This window comes from Labrus bergylta, chromosome 9 (genome assembly GCF_963930695.1).
Source record: "Labrus bergylta chromosome 9, fLabBer1.1, whole genome shotgun sequence".
In the NCBI taxonomy this organism is placed as follows: Eukaryota; Metazoa; Chordata; class Actinopteri; order Labriformes; family Labridae; genus Labrus; species Labrus bergylta.
In genome coordinates this window covers 30,895,993-30,919,039 of record NC_089203.1, presented here as the reverse complement: position 1 = coordinate 30,919,039, position 23,047 = coordinate 30,895,993, and the positions used below count along the sequence as shown (strand labels likewise).

The 23,047-nt window shown below is 41.4% G+C and overlaps 2 protein-coding genes and 1 long non-coding RNA gene across 3 annotated transcripts; 2 read left to right on the top strand and 1 right to left on the bottom strand.

Moving 5' to 3' along the window:
- The first annotated feature begins 616 nt into the window (after positions 1–616).
- Positions 617–6,688, top strand: LOC110004943 (uncharacterized). The gene is made up of 6 exons (XM_029275275.2): positions 617–1,003; positions 1,134–1,463; positions 2,324–2,686; positions 4,209–4,352; positions 4,478–4,524; positions 4,606–6,688. Exons 1-6 carry the CDS (start codon positions 943–945, stop codon positions 4,735–4,737), a joined length of 1,077 nt encoding a protein of 358 aa, XP_029131108.2. The 5' UTR covers positions 617–942; the 3' UTR covers positions 4,738–6,688.
- A 357-nt stretch (positions 6,689–7,045) lies between these two features.
- On the bottom strand, positions 7,046–14,742 carry LOC109976572 (uncharacterized). Its single transcript, XM_065959071.1, has 6 exons — positions 14,649–14,742; positions 10,599–10,937; positions 10,162–10,509; positions 9,280–9,360; positions 7,445–7,495; positions 7,046–7,173 (listed from the first exon to the last, which is right to left on the bottom strand). The coding sequence occupies exons 1-6, from the start codon at positions 14,689–14,691 to the stop codon at positions 7,046–7,048; spliced, it is 990 nt and encodes a 329-aa protein (XP_065815143.1). The 5' UTR covers positions 14,692–14,742.
- A 6,654-nt stretch (positions 14,743–21,396) lies between these two features.
- Positions 21,397–22,808, top strand: LOC110005949 (uncharacterized). Its single transcript, XR_010666910.1, has 3 exons — positions 21,397–21,521; positions 21,630–21,679; positions 22,111–22,808. It is a non-coding gene; the product is annotated as an uncharacterized lncRNA (long non-coding RNA).
- The last annotated feature ends 239 nt before the right edge of the window (positions 22,809–23,047 follow it).

Here is a 23,047-nt window from a genome sequence, read left to right as displayed (position 1 = left end):
GCCCGAGTGTGAAGCCACCCTTACGCTCGTCAGAACAGTTCTGATGGATGTCGGGAGACTCTTTGAGCTCCTCTCCACAGAAATGTGTCAACAACCTCTTAAGAACTACAAACTCCTCTGCAAAAATCCTCCATTTGGCATTTCCGGTAACCACGGTAACAATAGACCATGCGAGCACGAGTTTTGGTTTTCTCCTCATTTCTCGGAAATTGCTGCTAAACACAGAGGTGTGTTTCTCGTGTGTGCATCCTACTTTATACGTACGGCCATTTCCTTAGTGGAAGTGGTTAAAGAGCAGCGTCTTCCTTTCAACACACCGTGGTTTAACACTGCCTGGTCCATCACTTTACAAGTTGTGTCTCCACTACAGTTGCAGGTGAACAACTATTTGTTCCAATGAAAACAACCTCTGAGTTGACCGTAGTCATGACGACCAGGTGAAACCGACCTGATGAAGAGAACATGGTTACAGACGAGCTGATGTATCCGAGTATAATCTACATGAGGTTTTTATCACAGCAGCTCCAACAGCGACAGTACGACAGCTTTCAGTAGCAGCTCACGCTTCATTATGCAGCGGTCTGTTTCCACGGCAACGGTTAACATGTCATGTCTGTCATGGCAGCGGTGATGGCAACACACGTCCTATTACAGCTCTAAAATTAAAAGATTTCTCTTCCTTTGATGACTGTTGGAAATATTACAGGTGATGTAAGTACTCAACGTACAAATTATTTTATTGAGATACTTTAGTGTAAAAAATCAGATTACTGAGGATGCAAACAAGAGAAAAAAGACCCTCTTCTATTCCAACTGACCACAAAAACCTCTGCGGTGAGATTTCTGCAGAACAGCGAGACAGGAAGTGAACCTTAAGACGCCCAGCATCCCCTTAAATCCTCTCATCACTCTTCAGCAATCGAAATCAACGAAAACATCACGATGAGCTTTTCAGCGATTCTACCTCTCCTTCTTCTTCTTCTTCTTCTTCTTCATCCAGGATGTGAGTGTAAAAACATATATGAATCATTTCTTAAAGGTATAAAATTGTTGCCACCTTTCTCTTGAGCGTGTGTATGACATGTACCTGAAGTCCTGTTGTAACGATCGCTTCTCTTTGTCTTTTCATCCAGATGCTCTGATCTCAGTGACATCGTTTGGACTCGGGGAACCCGGCACTTTGACGTGTCCGTTGCCTGATTTTGAGTACAGCAACACTCGAGTGAAGTGGTACAAGCAGAGCGTCGGTGACACGCTTGTGCTGATCACTTCTCTGATGAAAGGGGCTGCAAATTCCAATTTTGAAAAATCGTTTCCTTCGTCCCGATTTGAGGTGAACTTCACTGCGACCATGTGCTCTCTGACCATTCTGAAGACGGTGCCGGAGGACGAGGCGGTGTACCACTGTGCCATCTCTACCTGGAACAAGGATCATTGGAGTGGGACGTATTTGTCTATAAAAGGTAAAGCATGTCTGTTTCTTTGATACTCAATGTATTGTTCTTTTTTTTCTTAGTAAGGTTTATTTTAGACTTTTTATTATCAATTTATTTTGGAGACAACACAGTGGATGGAGTCAGAATTGGTGGAGAGAGAGAGAGAGAGAGAGAGAGAGGCAGAGAGAGAGAGAGACAGAGAGAGAGAGAGAGAGAGAGAGAGGCAGAGAGAGAGAGAGACAGAGAGAGAGAGAGAGAGAGAGAGAGAGACAGAGAGAGAGAGAGAGAAAGAGAGGCAGAGAGAGAGAGAGAGAGAGAGAGAGAGAGAGAGAGACAGAGAGAGAGACAGAGAGAGAGAGAGAGAGACAGAGAGAGAGAGAGAGAGAGAGAGAGAGAGAGAGTGGGGAATGACATTTGAACCCAGGCAGCATGCTTGGAGGACTATAGCCTTCGTACATGGGGTGCCACTAGGCTACCGGCCCCCCAACTCATTTTCAGTTTAACTTCACCGGCTGATTTTAAGATTTGAATACTGACTCATGAATCTTAAACGGTCTGGCTCCCCCTGATCTGCTCGAGCGTTTGCTTTTATCCCTTCTTATTTTCTATTAACCCTTTAAACTTTTCATGTCCTGCTGATTTTACATCTGCGTTTTACACGTTTTGATTACGTTTGAGTGTGCAGCTCTTCTGTCACCTGTTGTTAATTCTAAATGTACTTCATAAAATCACTTGGATTGGATCTGATTTTAGAAGCAGGACACTTTGTCCGCTTACAATTTCAACATTGTTATGACCTCCTTTTGTCATTTTTATGTTCCAACTCTGCTTCTCAAACTTAACGATCTGGACAATCTTTGACACTTTACAATCTTCTGTGTTTGTAGGAAACGCTGAGAGGATAACAGCCATCACTGTGGCTCAGTGGCCGACAGTTTCTCACTCTGTCCGTGCAGTAGACTCGATAACTCTGCGATGTTCAGTCCTCTCCGACTCCCAGAAAACGACCTGTCCAAGTGAGCACAGCGTGCACCTGATTGGAGTGCGATCAGATGAATCACGTGCTAACATCATGTACACTGATGGAAACAGAGGTGATAAATGTGACAATAAATCTGAAGAGCATCCGACTCCAAAGACCTGTATCTACCACTTCTCTAAGAACGCCCGCTCCGCAGACGATGGCACGTTTTACTGCGCCATGGCTACATGTGGAGAGGTTTTATCTGACAACAGAACCAAACTGGAAGGTGAGGGTAAAAATATTATTATTCTGTTAGTCAACTATTCTACTCTTATAGCCGACTCAAATGCTTTTAAGGTTTGAATCATCTTATTCTGCAAAATTGACAGAGTGTCCACTAGAGGCTGGCTGCAGAAGCACAGGAAGTCACATACACACCCATTCTAAAAAGCCTGTTTTTACAGCAGAGATGAACATGTTTACAGCCTGGTTCAAAAAAACAAATAGGTGTGATTAGCTCATGTCTGGATGGACACACACTGTACGGGGGGTGAATGTTTTGATGACTCATCAGTTTTGATTTGATGAAGGATAAGAGTTATTCACAATAAGGCGTGTAGCTGACCTGATTGACAGGTGGGCGCGGTGTAACGGTTTGTCAGGAGGTTTAAAACCCGCCTCAGCTCCAGCTCTCAGCCTGTCGTTAGGTTGACTGAAAGTTAGACTGAGACAGCATTTCCAGCATGGAGACCGCCATTGATGGGACTCCAGCGCCCCCTGCAGGAACAGACTGGTGACGTCACTCAGAGTTCAAACATTCAGATCAGCGATGTTTTAAAACAGCAGCAGAAATGCTGACTAGACTCTTCTCCTCTGTCGCCCCCCGGTGGTGGAACGAACTTCCAAACTCCATGTGATCTGCAGAGTCCCTCTGCACCTTTAAGAAAAAGCTAAAGACCCAGCTCTTTCATGAATACCTACTAACTTAATGATGATGGTCTCCATATTATTGATGATGATGATGGTAATGACGATGGTTTTTGTTTGATAACGACGACTTATAAGTTGGTTTCTATACTGATTAGAGCTCTCAAGAACTGCCCTCAATGTTGTGCTTTGCCTCTGGTCACTTCCTGTCAGCACCTGTGTGTCCAATCAGACTCAAAGCTGATCGTTTGCTCTTACTCACATTGTTCCCTTTTTTCTAGATCCTTGCTTGTGTTGTTCTTACTCTCTGATGTACGTCGCTTTGGATAAAAGCGTCTGCTAAGTGAATTGTAGAATTGTAGTAGAATTGTAGAAATGTGTGTCATATTCGTGAAGCATCCTGTTGTGCCCTGATGATTTCATGAAGCCACGCCCTCTTCTTTTCGCTGCTTGTCTCCTCCTCCTCAGCAGGAGAAAGGTCAGAACTTTTTATTTAAGAATGTACACATAAAAACATAATGTGCGTCCAAAGAGTAGATATTTTCCAAACTATTGTTTGTTTACCTCGTAACGTACGCTGTTGCTTTTGGCTTGTGTGCGCTCCCTCCTCCTACTCCACACTGCATCTCATCTGGAAGGCCCTTGAGACTGTTGAAAACCTAAACCCTCATGTCTATGTCCGTAAGACTACCATCCCCGTCAGGTAGAAATGTTTTGCGAGTGAGTTTGAGAGACATTTCACCTAATAGCAAAAGTTTGTAGGCTAATCTCTGTCAACCCACACAGATCAAATGTGAGCTAAAAAAAAATCCTCTTTCATTGAATTTATAGTTTCTCTAACTTTGACTAATTGTCATTGTGTGTTTCCTTGAATGTTTCAGGCAGCAGTTTGTGGTCCTTTGAGTTAATGAAAGACACCATCATTCTGTGTCTGCTGTCTGCTGTCCTGGTCATCAGTGTGACCGTCATGGCCCTCCTCATCTACGGCATCAAGAAACACAGATGTGATAACTGCAACGATGCAGGTAATCATCGAGGAGTTAGGTCACTGTAGCGCAGTTCTATCTTTAGTGTTAGAACCTATCTGTGATTATTAACTCATTGCATCCTGACCTTTATTTTAAATCCTTTGTTTTCTATCATGTTGTAGCTGCTGCTGCTGCTCTGCAGGAAAATGTTACAAACAGGAAGTTAAAGGTGAGATGAACCTTTTTAAAAAAAAGAGCAAATGAGATTCATATTTGTAAATCCTTCATAATTCATGAAATGTTTCCGCAGAGAGACGATGAAGACACCTGGATTTATTCGACTGTCCTCTTTACCGTGGTGAAAACTGGCAATGGTGGAAGAAGGGACGTGAAACAAGACAGAGAGAGAATCTACGCTGTCAAGGCGCCGGGGTTCGATTAGCTTTTTAGACGGGTCGTTAGCCTTTATGTAGCTCAGTGTGTGATCGCTGATGTTATCCTGAAAGCCGAAGGTTAATGATGGTTTTTTCTTTTTCTTTTGTTTGTTTAAATGTTTGGCTTGAAGCAGGTGCTGTACATGAGCGACTATATGAAAGTAAAGAATGCATTTTGTGATAGCAGTAAGCACGGCTACGAGCAGGGCCGCCCCTGGCCAAAGTGGGGCCCAAAGAGGAAGTTTTATTGCCCCCCTAACCCCCCCTACTTATAGCATATATTTGCAAGAATGTATAAAGCTGTATATAACATTTACTGCCAACTTCCACATAGTCCGTGCACCACAATCCAGCAGTGCTGCACCGCTGTAGTCAAAGCTCATGTTTCCACAGCGAGCGCCGTGGTCCGTCTCCAAGCTGGACAGAATCGAATGACCAGGACAGGAAGTCAGACAAGAGCGTCTGGTCAATTTCAAAACAAAACAAAATATGCAGAGTCCTGATCGAATATTCCATCACTTTGTTTTAGTGATATGTTTGGTGTTGGTCTTGTGTCAGTCTTGATCCCTAAATGTCTTGGTCTGGTCTCGGGTATGTCTTGGTCTCGGTTAGATGGGTCGCATTACAAATAAAGATTGATTGGTGATATTTGGAAACCCTGTGATAAATGAAACAAAGTATTATGTGGGTTTAAAGGAGTATTTAAAACGTCTATGATTTATTTCTTCCCCACAGGTTTTGTTATCTTTGTATTCATCGTGTGTGGTTAAAGGCAGCCGAGCTTAGATGCTCTGCGATGAAACCCATGAAACAAGAAATGGCAGTGCGGTTGTAATGAAAGAATAAAAGACGTGTCGCTTTCTTTATCTAGAAACAGAGACCACGAGACAGGAAGCCAATCACAAAACAAAGATGTGAACAGCTTGTGTGTGCCACTTCTTCCTCGCTGCCGTCACCATAACTTGACCACGAAGGTTTCAAACTATTTTAAATACATCTATACATTAAACACTGAAAGAGACCTGCTTTTTAATAGACCTCCACACACACACACACACACACACACACACACACACACACACACACACACACACACACACACACACACACACACACACACAGACACACACACACACACACACACACACTGTTTTTACACCTTATCTCGTTAGTACACGCATTGCGAACAAGCCTGGCAAAAACTGGGGATGATTGTGACGGTGTCTGAATTTAACACCTTTGAGAGATCGCATTATTCCCCACACATGTTAATATGTTTAAAATGACAGCAGGAAACACCATGATTAAACATTCACAGCTTCTGCATTCTAAAGAATTTCAATATTGTCATTTATCAGAAGCCTCCGGACCAGAACCAGCAGACTGAGGAACAGCTTTTTCCCCAGAGCTGTTTCTCTACTGAACTCTACCCCCCAAACTCTGAACTCTGTCTCTCTCTCTCTCTCTCTCTCTCTCTCCGCACCCTGCTGACCCCCCTTTCCCCTGCATGTCACCTCACACCCATCATCTCCCCACCACTCCTCCTGGTCACACACACACATCTCTCATCCATCTGTATTATTGTATTATAGTATGTTCATATTCTTTAAATTATCTGTAAACTTGTATAACATGCTCACTGCATCTTAATCTGTATATTATTAGTATAGCATGCTCACTGCATCTTAATCTGTATATTATAATCCTAAGAATACACTTATTTTGTAGCATTACTTATTTATAGCATTTATTTATATTTATTGCATCCCATTAATCCAGCCATCCAGATTTACCTAATAATTCACTTTTTTTGTCTACATCTGTAAATTTTGCAATTACTGTACATAGCACAGACTCTTGCACTTTCTGCTTATTTGCACTTCTGGTGAGATGCCAAACCTCATTTCGTTACTCTATACTTGTATATGTGTAATGACAATAAAGTTGAATCTCATCTCATCTCATCTCATCTTATGTCGTCCGATTTCCGTCTTTTCTCCAACATTTTATTTTAAACTGGGGATTAAATAAAGGAGGTGTTTGAGCATATAACCAATCTAACTGGGGAACCACAGCGCTTAATTTCAGATGTTCAAGGCCAACTTCTTCTCCTCCATCAGCGCAAATCGTGTTTGCAGAATGAGGAACACCAGGCACCGCTAGCCCAGGTACGAGAAGAAAAACAGATCCTGCGGGACGACTTCAAATGAATGCAGGATAAACTTAAGACCTTGCAGGACAAATGCAAGGCCCTGCAGGAGGAGAAGAAAACACTGCATAGAAGCAGCAGGTTGGCCGAACAGACAAAACTAATTGTTACGGTACCCGGAATTCAGGATAGGCAGGTACGTACTGCAGCCCCCGGGTCAGCTGAGGAAGCCTCAGATGAAGGATGGGATACTGAACCAAATCCCTGGAGGAGGGAGACAGACATGTTGCAAGACCTGGAGGAAAGGAAAAAGGGCCGCCAAGTGGTTAGGAATCATGGGAGATATTTCTGCTACTCCCCCATGAAAACCCCCCCGATTAAAACGACCTCCGCGTTGACCGTAATCATGACGACCTTTTTTTTTTTTTAATTGTTCTCCAAGTTTTACATTTTCAAAACTTCCTGCCGCAAACGTTTGGACCATGACCACCAACTTGAGCTTAAACCCCCGGAAAACAATCCGGCTTTCAGACCGGTGATTGAACATGTCAGGTTAAAATCCTCACCAGGTTCAACCACAGTCATAGAGATGTGGTGCTGCATGTCCACAGTTTGAGCTGAAGACAGGAGAGAAAAATCACATCAGATGTTATGAGACAGCAGCAGAAAGCGTGTCAGGGTTAGATCATTGATCTCAAATGTTTCATGTTCTCATTTGTTTCAGAAAGTCTTACACATTATACTTACACAAAGCACTGAGAAGAATCAAAGCAGCAAATCTTCCGACCATTGTGCTACAGCACCCTTGTTGCACAACTGAAGTCTCCCACACAGATGTCAGACTAAGTCAAAAGGTGATCAAGGTTTCCAAAGATGTCAGCGTAGCACTCTGCCTCTCTCATCAACAGCTTCTAAAAAAAGGAAACCGCTAACCACAGAGCGATGAAGTCAGATCATAAGGTCCTAAAGTTAGACATGTCCACATGTGGTAGTTTCTAAACTCTTGCACTGACAGGTCAGACAGTTAGATAGATAGATAGATACTTTATTGATCCAGAGGGAAATTCAAATTCAAAGTTTGTATCAACATCAAGTTTCATCAAACCCTAATGAACTTAAATCTTATAATGATGCTCATGAGACAGAGGTGCATGCAGAGACAGTTTAATGATACAAACAGGTTTAATGAAACATGAAGTATGATGCTCACACAAGGTTAAGTCATGAATGTTCAGTTTGTACAAAGCAGACAAGACTAGCGCTGCAACAACCGATCGATAAAAGTGATTTGATTACTCATTCGTTGTGTTGCACGATTATGGCAAATTGCAAAAAATATTGCAAACAAATATTTGTTAGCTGCAGCGCCACAGACATTTTAAATTTTCTCTAATAATAATTTATACTTTATTGATCCAGTGAGGGGAAATTTGTTTTTTACACTCTGTCTAGTAAACATGCTACACAAACATAGGCTGAAATACACACACATGCACCAACAGGATCCTATGGACATGCACTAATGGAGAGGTCTCAGAGTGAGGGGGCTGCCCACAGTGGGCGCTCCTGAGCTGGTGGGGGGGGGTTAGGTGCCTTGCTCAAGGGCATCTCGGCAGTGCTAAGGAAGTGGACTGGCACCTCTCCAGCTACCCGGACTTGGTCCGTGCCGGGACTTGAGCCGGCGACCCTCAGATTCCCAACCCAAGTCCCTACAGACTAAGCTACTGCCGGCCTAAGATCTGACACATCCAACACATTTTTAATTTCAATGTAAGGAATGTTTTAAAATGCAGTCAGTGAATCATGAACATAAAACCTTTTATCTATTATTTCAGCGTTATCAAACACGAAGTTGGACGATGCTCCTTTGGCTTCACAGATTTCTCTGAGTCGCTCGGAGACATTGTCATGGTGCTGCAAACGTGCTGCTGTTGTCTTCGTAGTGTTTCTTCTTCTTCTATTTGACTTCCATTAATGGGAGAAATCCAGCAGTGCCTCTGGGTAACCATCCTAAAGATAAAGATAAAAAAGATTAGTGCCGCCATACGTTCAATAAAACAACTTCTGAACAATTTAGAACATGACACGGTAATGGTCGATCCAAAACTGATAAGTCATCAAACCCCCCCCCCCCCAAAGTGTGTGCCGATCGAGACATGAGCTAATCAGACCTATTTGTTTTTTGAACCAGGCTGTATTCCCCTCAAAATTGGTGTGGACCATCCTAAGACCTTGGCCATACTACCTCTCCAAGCTCAAAGACATGCGTCAAAAGCTGTTGTTGTTCGATCAAACAGGAAGTAGTTATTTTAGGTGTTTAATATGGTCGTGAACGCACAAAGATTCATACACATCATCCCAGTGGGAAAGTAAAACTTTTGATATAGGTGTAATGAGCTACACACCCTGACATGCACAGGTGTGCGAGGGCCCAGAGTCGCAAGGACAATGACTACAGGGTCCCACTCTTGTTCAGGAATTTCTGGAAAAACATGATAGCAGACATTTAATCCTTCTGTTTTCTTTACAAGCTATATGAGATGATGTTGAGAAGGGTACAATTTAATCACAGATGCTCCCACATTTATGGAGGAAAGAGAAAGTTCATGCTTTAATTAATAAATCCTTATTACACAAATGACCCTTTCTCTTTAAGGTCCAATCAGTGAGCTGTGTAGAGACTGAGATGATAAAGTGACCTTACTATCTGATCATTAAGGAAACATGCTATGTTGAAGTGTTGGCTTCTCTGACAACAATGCAGCAGCCAGTATGTCCTCCTTCTAACTTTAGATTCTGCTCCTGAATGCTCTGGATTTGTTTGGACCAGAGAAGGTAGGCGCTTTTAAGACACCCCTATACAGCCGTTTTGGACACCCCTCGGTTTGTCAGATATGAGAGCAGTTATCAGGTCAACAGGTGTTGCAGCGATGGAAGCGGGCAAGAGAAGTGGTTCAGATAGAAGTGATTGTACCCGACCTAAAAAGCCTCTGCATGTTTCTAATAAGCTCCACGAGCAGAAACGTGCTCAAACTAGCTCTCTATAATGTTTAGAATTTAGACTGCAGTACCTATTTTAAAAACTAGGTGTCAGAGCTATATACTGCTCCTTTAAATATAAGTTTGAGCAAATTAGGGTTTCGTTAGAACCTGATTTGTCATTTTCCTTTTCAGAGAATCTTAGCAGTGACTCCACATCGATTTAAATGAGAGAACTGCAGTGATTGGAATTTTTTTTTTTTTTTTTTTAAATGAGTCATATTAAAGAAGTGTGAACACGTACTTGTCTTCACTGTAGTTCCTTCACCAAACAGGATTTGTCCACATGTGAGCACAGCGCAGTAGTACGTCCCGGCGTCAGACGAGTTGTGTATGGTTTTGGACAGATTGTAGACACAGCTTCTCTTCTCTTCTTCTTCACTTCTGTGGCTTTGAGTGTAAATAACAGCTGGATGAGCTTCTCCTGCTGCAGCTCTGAACCAGTACACACTGTGTTCACCTGGACACTGCTCTCTGTTTTCTTTGGACTTGGAGAGAAGTGAACACTGGAGCTTCACTGAGCCGCCCGCCTGGACCGACTGCGCCTCCGGTCTTTGTTTCACATAGACCAGGTTCTGGTGGTTTTTATGATCTGTGTGAGTCACAGTGAAGCAGGAATTAGCTCATGATATTTGGGGCACAGATGCAGACAAAGAAAAAACTGTAATGTGCATACTTTACCATTCACCGCTACTATTGTACCGTTCGTTATTTTCAACGTGTACGGAGTTCCCACTTGACAGAAGTACGTTGCTTCATCTTCTTTGCTTACATTTCTGATGATGAGAAAGTTCAGATAACCCTCCTTGGTGATGGTAAATCTTGAGTTGTCAAATTGCTCTACTAGGATAACTTTGTCAAAACTTCCTGCTGCAACTGTTTGGACCATGAATCCAAACTTCATCTTGTACCAGTTCAACAATCCAGCTTCATCTTTGGTAAACAAACATGCCAGAGTCACACTGTCACCCGGTTTAACCACAGTCACAGAGATCGGTTGAGGCATCTTTATGGTTTGAGCTGAAGAGTGAGAGAAACATCAGAGACTTTCAAAATGTGTGTCAGCCCGAGGGCCATTTGCGGCCCTTGAGGGGATTTTTTTTTTTTTTTTTTAATTGATTTTCAAATACAAAACAATAACAGCTCAGTGCACTTTAGCAAAATATTTGCATAGTTGGTCCAGTAGTCACATTCAGCATCCACCAGTATAGTATACATGTGATTAACAGTGAGGTTGTACAATAGCAAGATAATCATTCAGGGATCATTATGATAAGTTGCACTTAACATTTAGAAGATTCAAAGCTTCTATCATTTCCTTTTAAAGAGATGAGTCTTTCCACTAATATAGTATCTTAACTTTTCTAACATCACAACATCAGATATCAGCGATTTCCACAAGTGAACAGTAGGGGGTTCATCCCCAACCCATTTTGTCATTACAGCCTTCCTAGCCAACATTAAAAGAAATTGGATTACGTCCTTATGTTCCTTCAAAATGTTCGGTAGATTTCCTAGGAGGCATAGAAGTGGGCCAGGAGGCAGTTGTTGTCCTATCACCGTGCCTATTTCTCCACATACTGCTTTCCAAAATAATTTAATTTTTTCACACTCCCAAAGACAATGCATTCTAGTTCCAGTATTAGCTTTGCATTTGGAACAAATTGGGGAAGCTCCTGCTGTGAACTTATTATAAACATATGGAGATATATAAACATTATGCAAGATATTGTATTGCATCTCCTTATATCTATTACAGATTGAAATCTTGGAGGGTAACATCAGAATTTCTTCCCATGTATCTTTATCTATAGCCACCTTCAGCAGCGCCGACCATGATGTTCTTAAGGAAGCAAGTTTATCCACATCCAAATTCTGTCGCTCAGAGTAAAACCTTGATACAAAATGTTCATTTTTTGTATGATCCAAGAAAAATCTTTCCAGCATATGCGAACCACTAAAGAAATTGAGGGTATTTGCCTTCTTCAATACATAGTGCCTGACTTGTAGATATTTGTAAAAGTCCTTGGTAGGTATATTGTACTGATCTCTCAGAGAGTCAAACGTTTTGATGATCCCATTACTGCAAAGATCATGTACTCCTTTTAAGCCTGCTTCCTGCCACTGTTTATAGTTAGGCCCTGCCCCCTCCACTGATAAATCTGGATTGTCCACCAATGTTGTAAGTGCATTCAAGGAACAGTTTTCCTTAAACATTGCCTTTAAGCTTCTCCACATCCTTATGATATTGGTTATTAACAAGTTGTCCTTAACTAGAATTGGTAATTCCTTCAGTCGTTTGTCTAATAAATTTATAGGGGAAAAAGGTTTACACATTATGGCCTCTATTTCAAGCCAAGGCAACCCAGTGTTTCCAACCACCCATGAAGAAATAATCCTGGCATGTATTGACATAACATAATTTTCTACTTTAGGTAGACCCCACCCACCTTTTTCTTTAGTGAATTGTAACTTCTCTAATTTTATTTTGGGTTTCCTTCCTCCCCAAATGAAGTCTGATATTGCTTTATTAATATCTCTAATATCTTCTGTCCTTAAAATTACAAAAAGCATAGATACAGGATAAATTATCTTAGGGAGAATAGTCATCTTAATGAGATTGATCCTACCAAGAAAGGAAATGGGCAGATTCCTCCATCTCATCATATTTTCTTTCAAGTGCTTAGTCAACGGGTAAATGTTTTCACTATACAGTCGATTGAGTTTTGGCGTGTCTTTTATTCCCAGATAGCTGAAACGATCAGGGGCCCAGCGAAATGGTCTAACAAAATCAGGTTCAACACGCCTATCGCTCACCAGGGGTTTCCTGTAGAAATGTTACCTGAATCTTTTCTTTTATAAGCGAATTCAGGACAGATTTCCTCTTAACAACATTATTAGAGCCCCGGATATTCCATGTACATATCTTGATACTCATTTATAACTGGTAAACGTATATGTATGTTGTGTTCCAACAATAACTGCTTCATATGATCCTAACCAATCTATGACTTTAAATCGTGTGCGAGCTTCAAAAGAGAACAGAGATGGTTCCAAGCAAAAACTGAACCTAACGCTAAGAATCCTGAACAGTCCAGTTCCAAAAGGGAACTGGGAAAAAACAAAAGAAAAAACAAACATAAGTCTAAACTTGTCATACTCAAGCATTGCAAAAGTATAGCTGGGGGGGGTGGTGACAAGGAGGAAAGGTAACCCAAACTATCCTCCCCATCTGGATTGTAGTAATATGGTGCCAGTAAATCTGCAATCAAAGCCACCACAATAAAACAAGAAGTATCAATAATGATAACATCTAACAAAAAGACGTTTTCCTCAAGGATTTGCATTCACAGCGTAAACTTAACATGGCACGACTGACTCATTATTGTGTACTGATGTTAAGGGAGACTTGTCCACTAGTTGTCAGTAGAAGCCAAATAGTAAGACCTAACCCTGGTCGGTCAATGTCAACACAGCTAGAATAACCTTATCAACCTACTCCTATGCGATGATGTACGTACCCTTACCGAGCTCATCATGGAGCTGGCAGTTTTTTAATATAGTCATTAATTTCTTCCATGCAGGAGAGTGACATCATCTTCCCATTGATGTTGGTTATTTTAATCACGGCAGGATACACAAATGAGTATCTTATACCAGCCTCACGTAGCCTCCTCCGGGCGCTTGCTGACTCCTTCCTCCTTTTCACTACCTCAGCGGAGAAGTCCTGGAAGAAAGATACGTCCTGGCCTTCCACTTTAATCCTGCCCTTGTTCCTTGCCGCATACAAGATTCTCTGCTTGTCGGTGTAGTTGTGTAGCCTCACCAAAACAGCTCTCGGACCATCTTTGCCGCCAAGCCTCAGCGGAGGACCGGTGCGGTGGGCTCTCTCGATCCGGATTCGCTCTCCTAATATGCCCAGAACTTCTGGGATCCATTTTTCAAAGAAGCCCACCGACTCCTTTCCCTCCATGCCTTCCTTAAGTCCAACAATTCTCACATTCTGCCGTCGGCTTTGGTTCTCCATGCTTTCAATACGATCCGTTGCTCTTCTCAGTGCAGTCTCCAGAGTATCCACTCGCGGTGTGACCAGCGGTATTGTATCCTCCAGGTCCGATTTTTTGCAGCCCGTGACTTCAAATAAAAAATCAGAAGATTTTGGCCCGAGGCCTCAATTAAGATCGGCACATTTTCTTATTTTTCTTTTTCATGTTAGCAAGGGCTGAACAATATTCCTAAAATAGAAAATGTTCAGTAACATGTATGTTGTTGTTTTTTTTAAATCTACAGCTTTTACTATTTTCCCAATTTTTTTGTAAACCATGAAAAAAAACTCATGCACAGTTTTTGCAAACAAGCGGACTGTTTTTTAACATTTAATGACCTGAGCTAAATGCAGAAAGCTTTTCCAAAAAAATGAACCACGTTACAGGCTTGATTCTGAGAAAAAAACAAATAAAGTAGAACGAAGAAATCAAAATATTTGATTGGAAAAGGTTTTCTTTAGCGAGCCTTTTGATTCTGATCTACAAAGCCTAACTATTTTTTCAATTATATTTTTAAAAACAAAACCTGTGGCCCGCGAGCGATTCTAACACGACAATTTTGGCCCGCAAGGAAAAAAATTTGGACACCACTGATGTAAGTCACCTGAAGTCTTTTTCCCCTCTCTTTCTATGAAACTATCGATACAAACATACTCATCTTAAAGGAGACAAAGTTTATACTCACACAAAGTACTGAGAAGAATCACAGCAGCCAGTCTTCCGATCATTGTGGTATATCACCTCGGTCTTGCACAACTGAAGTCTCCGACCCAAATGGAAGATTTCATCACAACATGATCAAGGTCAACAAAATACAAGTCGTTGTGATTGGCTTAGACAAAAAAAGAACTCACGTCGTGCAAAACCAATCATCACGTCCCGTTTTCAGTTAAATTTAGATTTTTTTTTAAGTCGGCAAAGCGCTCATGAGTAAGCAGTGGAAATGGGTTGTGCAGTTTTTTTTTGTTTTTTTAGTTCTTCTACTTATCAGGTCCAGGTGACTTTATTTGTACCTGTAGGTAGATTTGTTTGCAGCAAGCGAGATCAACATCCATCATGACACAGATGACAGAACAGATGTAACAATGAACAACACATTAGAGAGAAGGAGAACTATTTAAACCGACTAAAACAAGATCAAAACCTACAGAAGTCAGAAGAATTATAGGAGGGCGCGAGGTTCCACCAATCAGAGCGTAGAAGAGAGAGAAGTGTAAACCAATAAGGTCCATAAAAAACACAAATAATCCAGGATAAAAATATGTTTTTTTGTGTGTTTTTGCTAATATAACTACAGCTTGTTCACTTCTGTGATAGCGGCAGGAACAAAGCTGCTTTTGTTTCGGTTGGTTCTGCACCTTGGGACTAAAATCCTCCGTCCAGAGAGAAGGAGCTGAAAATCACTGAGCAAAGAACGGGGATCGTTTATAATCGAGGTAGCTATCCACTGCAACTGTCTCATATACAGGGACGTCGCTCTGTGACTCACCAATCAGACAACTTGACCATTTAAAAATCTGATTTAAGGAATTTCTATCTTTTAAAGATGTTTGACCGAAACCATGACAACATCTATCTTGTACATCTTGCTACATGTGTCTCCTGTGAATACCCAGCCTCCACCACCGGACTGTGTCGTCCTCATTCAAGCACGACCTGCTCCGACCCCCACCCATATGCTCTTTAGTAAGCATAGTAAAGCATAAATCATTCTCAATGCATTATGGGATGTTTAGTTCATAGATAGATAGATAGATAGATAGATAGACAGACAGATAGATAGATAGATAGACAGACAGACAGACAGACAGATAGATAGACAGACAGACAGACAGACAGACAGACAGACAGACAGACAGACAGACAGACAGACAGACAGACAGACAGACAGACAGATAGACAGACAGATAGACAGATAGATAGATAGACAGACAGACAGACAGAGAGATAGACAGACAGACAGATAGATAGACAGACAGACAGACAGACAGACAGACAGACAGACAGACAGACAGACAGACAGACAGACAGACAGACAGACAGATAGATAGATAGACAGATAGATAGACAGACAGATAGACAGATAGACAGATAGATAGATAGATAGACAGATAGACAGACAGACAGACAGACAGACAGATAGATAGATAGACAGATAGATAGACAGACAGATAGACAGATAGACAGATAGATAGATAGATAGACAGATAGACAGACAGACAGACAGACAGACAGACAGACAGATAGATAGATAGATAGACAGATAGACAGATAGATAGATAGATAGATAGATAGACAGATAGACAGATAGATAGATAGATAGACAGATAGACAGACAGACAGACAGACAGACAGACAGACAGACAGATAGACAGATAGACAGATAGATAGACAGATAGACAGATAGACAGATAGATAGATAGATAGATAGATAGACAGATAGATAGACAGATAGATAGATAGATACTTTATTGATCCCGAGGGAAATTCAAAAACTCGGTTACTGTTGAGCTCTATGGCTATTATAATCTCTTTGCTCTCGTCTTGCTCACCACAAAAATAAAAAATACTTGTCTTCAACTTCAATTTAAATTCCTGATGTGTCCGCCAATTACAGCTAAGTAGTGATTGGCAATTAAAAGGAGCCCAGTGTAAGTTCAAGCAGGAAGACTGGTTATATTCTCTCACATTCATTTGATTTTCTTCATTCAGTGTAGCCCCTCCCACTCTTCCTCTCCCCCCGTCTCCCTGCTTTGGTGATCAGCTGATTTGGGGCGTTTACTCTGTAAGTAATCAACCAACCCGACTCTGCCACAACCTCTTTCAACCAATCATCCTGCTGCTGTCAGATTTTAAAACCTCTTCTCTCTCTTTCACAGTCAGTCTGTCATTTCAGTGCGATCGCTGCGACCCTCCTCCATTCCAGCTCAGCAGTGTTCAGAGACAGCCTCAGAAACCCACTCCTCATCACATCCTGCATTCTCCTGTCACCACCACCACCATGTTGGCATCTTGCACCGAGATAAGAGTTGAACAAAAACATCAGGAATGGCTAAACTGCTGTTCTAAACATCAGCGTCTGTACTTTTTATGCATATAGATGCTGTATTGTTTTCTCACATACAACTAGTTTGTGTGTTAGTTTCACAGCACTTTTTACAAGTGGCTAATGTTCATGTTCGAAAACAGCCACATGCAAGAGCTACGCTGACACGAGCTGTGGTCGGCCATGTCTTTGTCTTTGACCAACCACTGAAGCGTTTTACTCAGAAGACACTTTGAGCCTCAACAGGATATGCTGTGAGGTTTGAGGTGCGAGTACAGAAGTGAAAGAAGAAAACATCTGAGAGCTGACCTTATTGAAGGCGCACTCACACTAGGCAATCTGTACTTTGCTCAAGCATGCGTCACCCCTAGTCCAGTTTGCCCCTCAATAATAAAAAATAATGTTTTATTGAGCTGCAACTGTAGCTTGATGTAACTCTGATTACAATTAAATGACTATAAGGGAGAGAGAGAAAGAGAGAGCGAGAAAGAGAGAGAGAAAGTGAGAGAGAGAGAAAGCATGAAGCAGAAACAGCTTAGGAGATATTTCTTGCATGCTAGTGGTTAGTTCACTGTGCATTAAAACTTTTAGGTGTTCTGCCTGTGGTCAACTTTTTGTCCACACACACAAACAAACAGATGAACACACATTCACAGTCACAGCTGAAGACCAAGTCATGCATGGAAACTCGAGTGCCGTTGTGGTTAGGCTTCACATCGAGGTGTGAATACAAAGAGGCTTTTTTCTGTTGCTGCACTCTGTTTGAATCTCAGGAAGTTCAACTTAACTTTTATTTTACCTTCTTTAAAGTGAGAGAGCTATAATACTGTTTTTATTAGAAATAGTATCACAACACCAACTCAGGTTTAGGAAAAGGCAGCAATGTGAAGTGTTTTTATTGTGTTTTTCACCAGCCAGAGGGGAGGTGCTAATCTCTCACTGGTTTGTACCTGCTCTGTTTGGCCTCAACAAGAGATATGTAGTGGGAGTTTATGGCTTCATAAAATAAGGCTGGCTGCACACTAGACAGCTACTTTGGTAACACTCTGAAGACTCTTCAAATAGTACAAAATGCTGCAGCTGTAGTGACAAGAACTAGGAAAAGGGATCACATTTCTCCTGTATTGGCTTCTTTGCACTGGCTCCCAATAAAATCTAGAATATAATTTAAAATCCTTTCCTCTCTTACAAAGCTCTGATCAGGAAAAATCTTATCTTAAAGAGCTGATAATGCTGTATTACCCTTCAAGGACATTACACTCCCAGAATGCAGGTCTAAGTACGGACTCTAAATGTACTATGGGAGGTAGAGCCTTCAGTTATCAGGCCTGCTCGTGGTACCTACAGTCTCTAAATGTACTATGGGAGGTAGAGCCTTCAGTTATCAGGTCTGCTCGTGGTACCTACGGTCTCTAAATGTACTATGGGAGGTAGAGCCTTCAGTTATCAGGCCTGCTCGTGGTACCTACAGTCTCTAAATGTATGTTATCAGGCCTGCTCGTGGTACCTACAGTCTCTAAATGTATGTTATCAGACCTGCTCGTGGTACAGTCTCTAAATGTACTATGGGAGGTAGAGCCTTCAGTTATCAGGCCTGCTCGTGGTACCTACAGTCTCTAAATGTATGTTATCAGGCCTGCTCGTGGTACCTACAGTCTCTAAATGTATGTTATCAGACCTGCTCGTGGTACAGTCTCTAAATGTACAATGGGAGGTAGAGCCTTCAGTTATCAGGCCTGCTCGTGGTACCTACAGTCTCTAAATGTACTATGGGAGGTAGAGCCTTCAGTTATCAGGTCTGCTCGTGGTACCTACAGTCTCTAAATGTACTATGGGAGGTAGAGCCTTCAGTTATCAGGCCTGCTCGTGGTACCTACAGTCTCTAAATGTACTATGGGAGGTAGAGCCTTCAGTTATCAGGCCTGCTCGTGGTACCTACGGTCTCTAAATGTACTATGGGAGGTAGAGCCTTCAGTTATCAGGCCTGCTCGTGGTACCTACAGTCTCTAAATGTAGTATGGGAGGTAGAGCCTTCAGTTATCAGACCTGCTCGTTGTACCTACAGTCTCTAAATATACTATGGGAGGTAGAGCCTTCAGTTATCAGGCCTGCTCGTGGTACAGTCTCTAAATATACTATGGGAGGTAGAGCCTTCAGTTATCAGGCCTGCTCGTGGTACAGTCTCTAAATGTACCATGGGAGGTAGAGCCTTCAGTTATCAGGCCTGCTCGTGGTACAGTCTCTAAATGTACTATGGGAGGTAGAGCCTTCAGTTATCAGGTCTGCTCGTGGTACCTACGGTCTCTAAATGTACTATGGGAGGTAGAGCCTTCAGTTATCAGACCTGCTCGTGGTACCTACAGTCTCTAAATATACTATGGGAGGTAGAGCCTTCAGTTATCAGGCCTGCTCGTGGTACAGTCTCTAAATATACTATGGGAGGTAGAGCCTTCAGTTATCAGGCCTGCTCGTGGTACAGTCTCTAAATGTACTATGGGAGGTAGAGCCTTCAGTTATCAGGCCTGCTCGTGGTACAGTCTCTAAATATACTATGGGAGGTAGAGCCTTCAGTTATCAGGCCTGCTCGTGGTACCTACAGTCTCTAAATATACTATGGGAGGTAGAGCCTTCAGTTATCAGGTCTGCTCGTGGTAACTACAGTCTCTAAATGTACTATGGGAGGTAGAGCCTTCAGTTATCAGGCCTGCTCGTGGTACCTACAGTCTCTAAATGTATTATGGGAGGTAGTCTATCCTAATAATTTTTTGTAACATAACAATGAGTAACGTCTTTACCTGCTCTCTGTAAAGCGTCTTGATATAACATTTGTCTTCAAGTGTTTTGGGGGACAGCAAGAACAGACCAGACAAATAGATTCTGAGATTTTCCTGGGCACGTGCAGCTCAACCAGACAATGTGTGTCGACATACTCATCCAAAGTCTTTTGACTTCAAAATTGATGCTTTCACAAATAACTGGTTGACTTCAGTGTTCATACGTATGCTTCTTTTATACAGAGTGGAAAATACTAATGATAACTGTAGTTATTGTGTTTCCACTCAGCAGCAGGTACAGAAACCCACCATGAAAACTTGAAACAGAAGCTTGCTGCTGCTATTGTTTCATGTGCTTTGGCTTGAATTTCCACTGTGGTTGTAAAGTAATACCCTCATAATGAAGGGCCAATCAGATTGCCCTGTGATTGTTCCCTCCTACTTTATATGGTTCTATGAAGGAGAAGCAGCTTCTCATACGAGTTAATTCTACTGCTGTATTAAGTGGACGAAGGAGAAAATGAAGTCTGTTCTTGTTTTTCTACTGATGCTCACACTTGCTCGTAAGTTTATGTCCAATCTTCTCGTCTAATTCTGATCTTTTAAGGGTTAATATGTTTTATTTTTAGCACAGAGCATACATGATCTTTCTCTGTTGTTAAACACTGACATATATTTATTTTCTTCAGGATGCACCATCGATGAGAACTTTGAGACAAAGACTGTTGGTGTTGGAGATGATGTGACTCTGACGTGTCCTCGTGATGCTTCTTTATCTTCAACACAATTATTCTGGTTCCGGCTCGTTTCTGGTGATTTGCCTGAGGTTTTGGGAGGAACCAATGCCATTGATTCTGACCTTGTTGAAGAAACTCCTGGATTCACAGCAAAAAAAGAGCCTGGAACATTTGTGGTGATTATTAATGGAGTAAAACTCAGTGACACTGGACTTTACATTTGTGTGAAACGAGAGAGGATTAAAATGACAGTTTTAAAAGGAACATTTCTGCAGATTAAAGGTAAATAAAATGCACTTCAACTTCTTTAAAATAATACCTAACACCATTTATGACAGCAATCAACCAAATGTCCCCTAAATAAGGAAAAAACATACAGCATACTTTCTAGGATTTTTTTCTCTCTAAACTGCAGCTACTTTGAATATTTTTAACAAATCCAGCGTATTTACTTTGTGTTGAATTTATTCAGGACCAGAGCCCAGTATCACCTCAGTCGTTGGAGACATTTCACAGGATCCAGTCCACCCAGGAGACCTGATGACTCTGCAGTGTTCTGTTCTCTCTGAGTCTGAAAACAACACATGTCCAGGGAAACACAGAGTGTTCTGGTTCAGAGCCGGATCAGATGAAAATCATCCCAGTGTCATTTACACTCATGGAAACAGACCTGGAGGATGTGAGGAGAGTCCAGAGGCTCACTCTCCACAGAAATGTGTCTACAGCTTCTCAAAGACCGTCAACTCCTCCGACGCCTCGACTTATTTCTGTGCTGTGGCCGCATGTGGAGAGATATTGTTTGGAAATGGGACAAAGATTGACATCAAAGGTAACTGCACAGCAGTATCTTAACACAATATGTTTTTATATGTTTTCAGGAGCCGACAATCAGACGGTCGTAATAGCTCTGTCTCTGTTATCAGCTGCTTTGGCTATAAGCTTGATTATTATAGCTTTCCTGATTCATATCATCAAGACTAAATCGTGTGATTCCAGCAAAGGTAACAGAACATTATCTCCAATAAATAAAAAAAGTATTGAGCAAATATTAACTTTATATCTTTGTGTAAATTAAACGTTTACATCTTTGTTTTTAATTGATATCACAGCTGCTGAAGTTCTGCAAACACATCCTGCAGCCGATCGACGACGCCAGCAGGTGAGATACTTCAGAAAAGATTCAACGAGAATCATTTGTTGGAATATTGTTTTCCTTTTTATAAGTTTATAGAAATATCTGCAGGCTCATCCTATTTTTTCTCAGGTAGCTGACATTACCATATAATGACCTGATGTTGTACGAATAACCTTACTGTCCCCTGATGAGTTAGCAACGCATGCTAACATTATTTGTCAGAACTACTTAGGCAGACTTTGACTGATTCACGGCGAGAAAGTTGTCCACCCGTTAACCGTTGGTCGTTTATGCGGTCGTTTATACCGTTGGTCGTTTATAGCGCTCATGCAAACTTTCTCGCAGGTCAAAAGTTTCACCCTCATGTTGCTGTTGAAACTAAATTCATGATACATACTCTGCACAGCTTTATCAACAGCATACTGACTTCAAACTATTTTTTGTTATTTTCTCAGAGCGCTGAGGACTCATTGGTTTATTCTGCACCGACTTTTTCTAAGATTAGAACGGACAAAAGAGAGAAGAGAAAAGTCAAAGCAGCAACAGAAGAGACGATCTACACCGGGGTCAGAACTCCTCCGACTGGATAAAAAGATGTGCTCATTTAAGACGTATTAAATATTTGATATGTATATTATAAGACTGTGGGGAATGTAAAATCTTACAGCAATGTGACCATAAGAAGAGAATAACCTTTGTAATGTTTTGTGTATGGTTTTACATGTTTTGACTCATCTGTGTTCAATCATTGTTAGATTGGTTTTATCACCAAAGGTAGAGTATTAGCAAGATAAACAATATTTGCAGTCGTGCACTAAAACTGGACGGAAGCTGGAGTGCTGACTGTGTGTCGGGTAATGTTCAGTAACACAAGGTGCACTGTAGTGGGGACAAACAGTGGAGCAGCTTACCTCTGCTTGGTAGTGGAGTGGTCTCTGAAGCGGTTGCAGGAACACTTGTGTGGGAGAGAAGCTGGTCCACTGTTTCTCTTTTTTTCTGTGTCGTTTTAAAGATGTTAACTTTTAACTTTTATTTTTGTGTTGATTCAAAGGCAAAGATGATTGTATTAAAGGAAAGATGTGTTTGAGGATTTATGTTGCATTTCTTATTTTAAAGCTTTTTTGTTTTTAATAAACTCTGTATGACACGAGGACTGACTTGTTTTTCTTCTTCTACTGCAGAGTTTTTATAATATTCTTGACTATTTCTTTCATTTTTAATAAAGGTGTTGCTTTACAGTTTTTTCCCACTGCGAAAAAACAATTTTGCAAACTATGCTGGTTTTATCAAAATACACACCCAAACTGCAACATACCTCATATATCCTGCAAAATGAAGCACTGCAACCAAAACTACATATAGCATTATCAAAATCAAACTTTTGCACCAAAT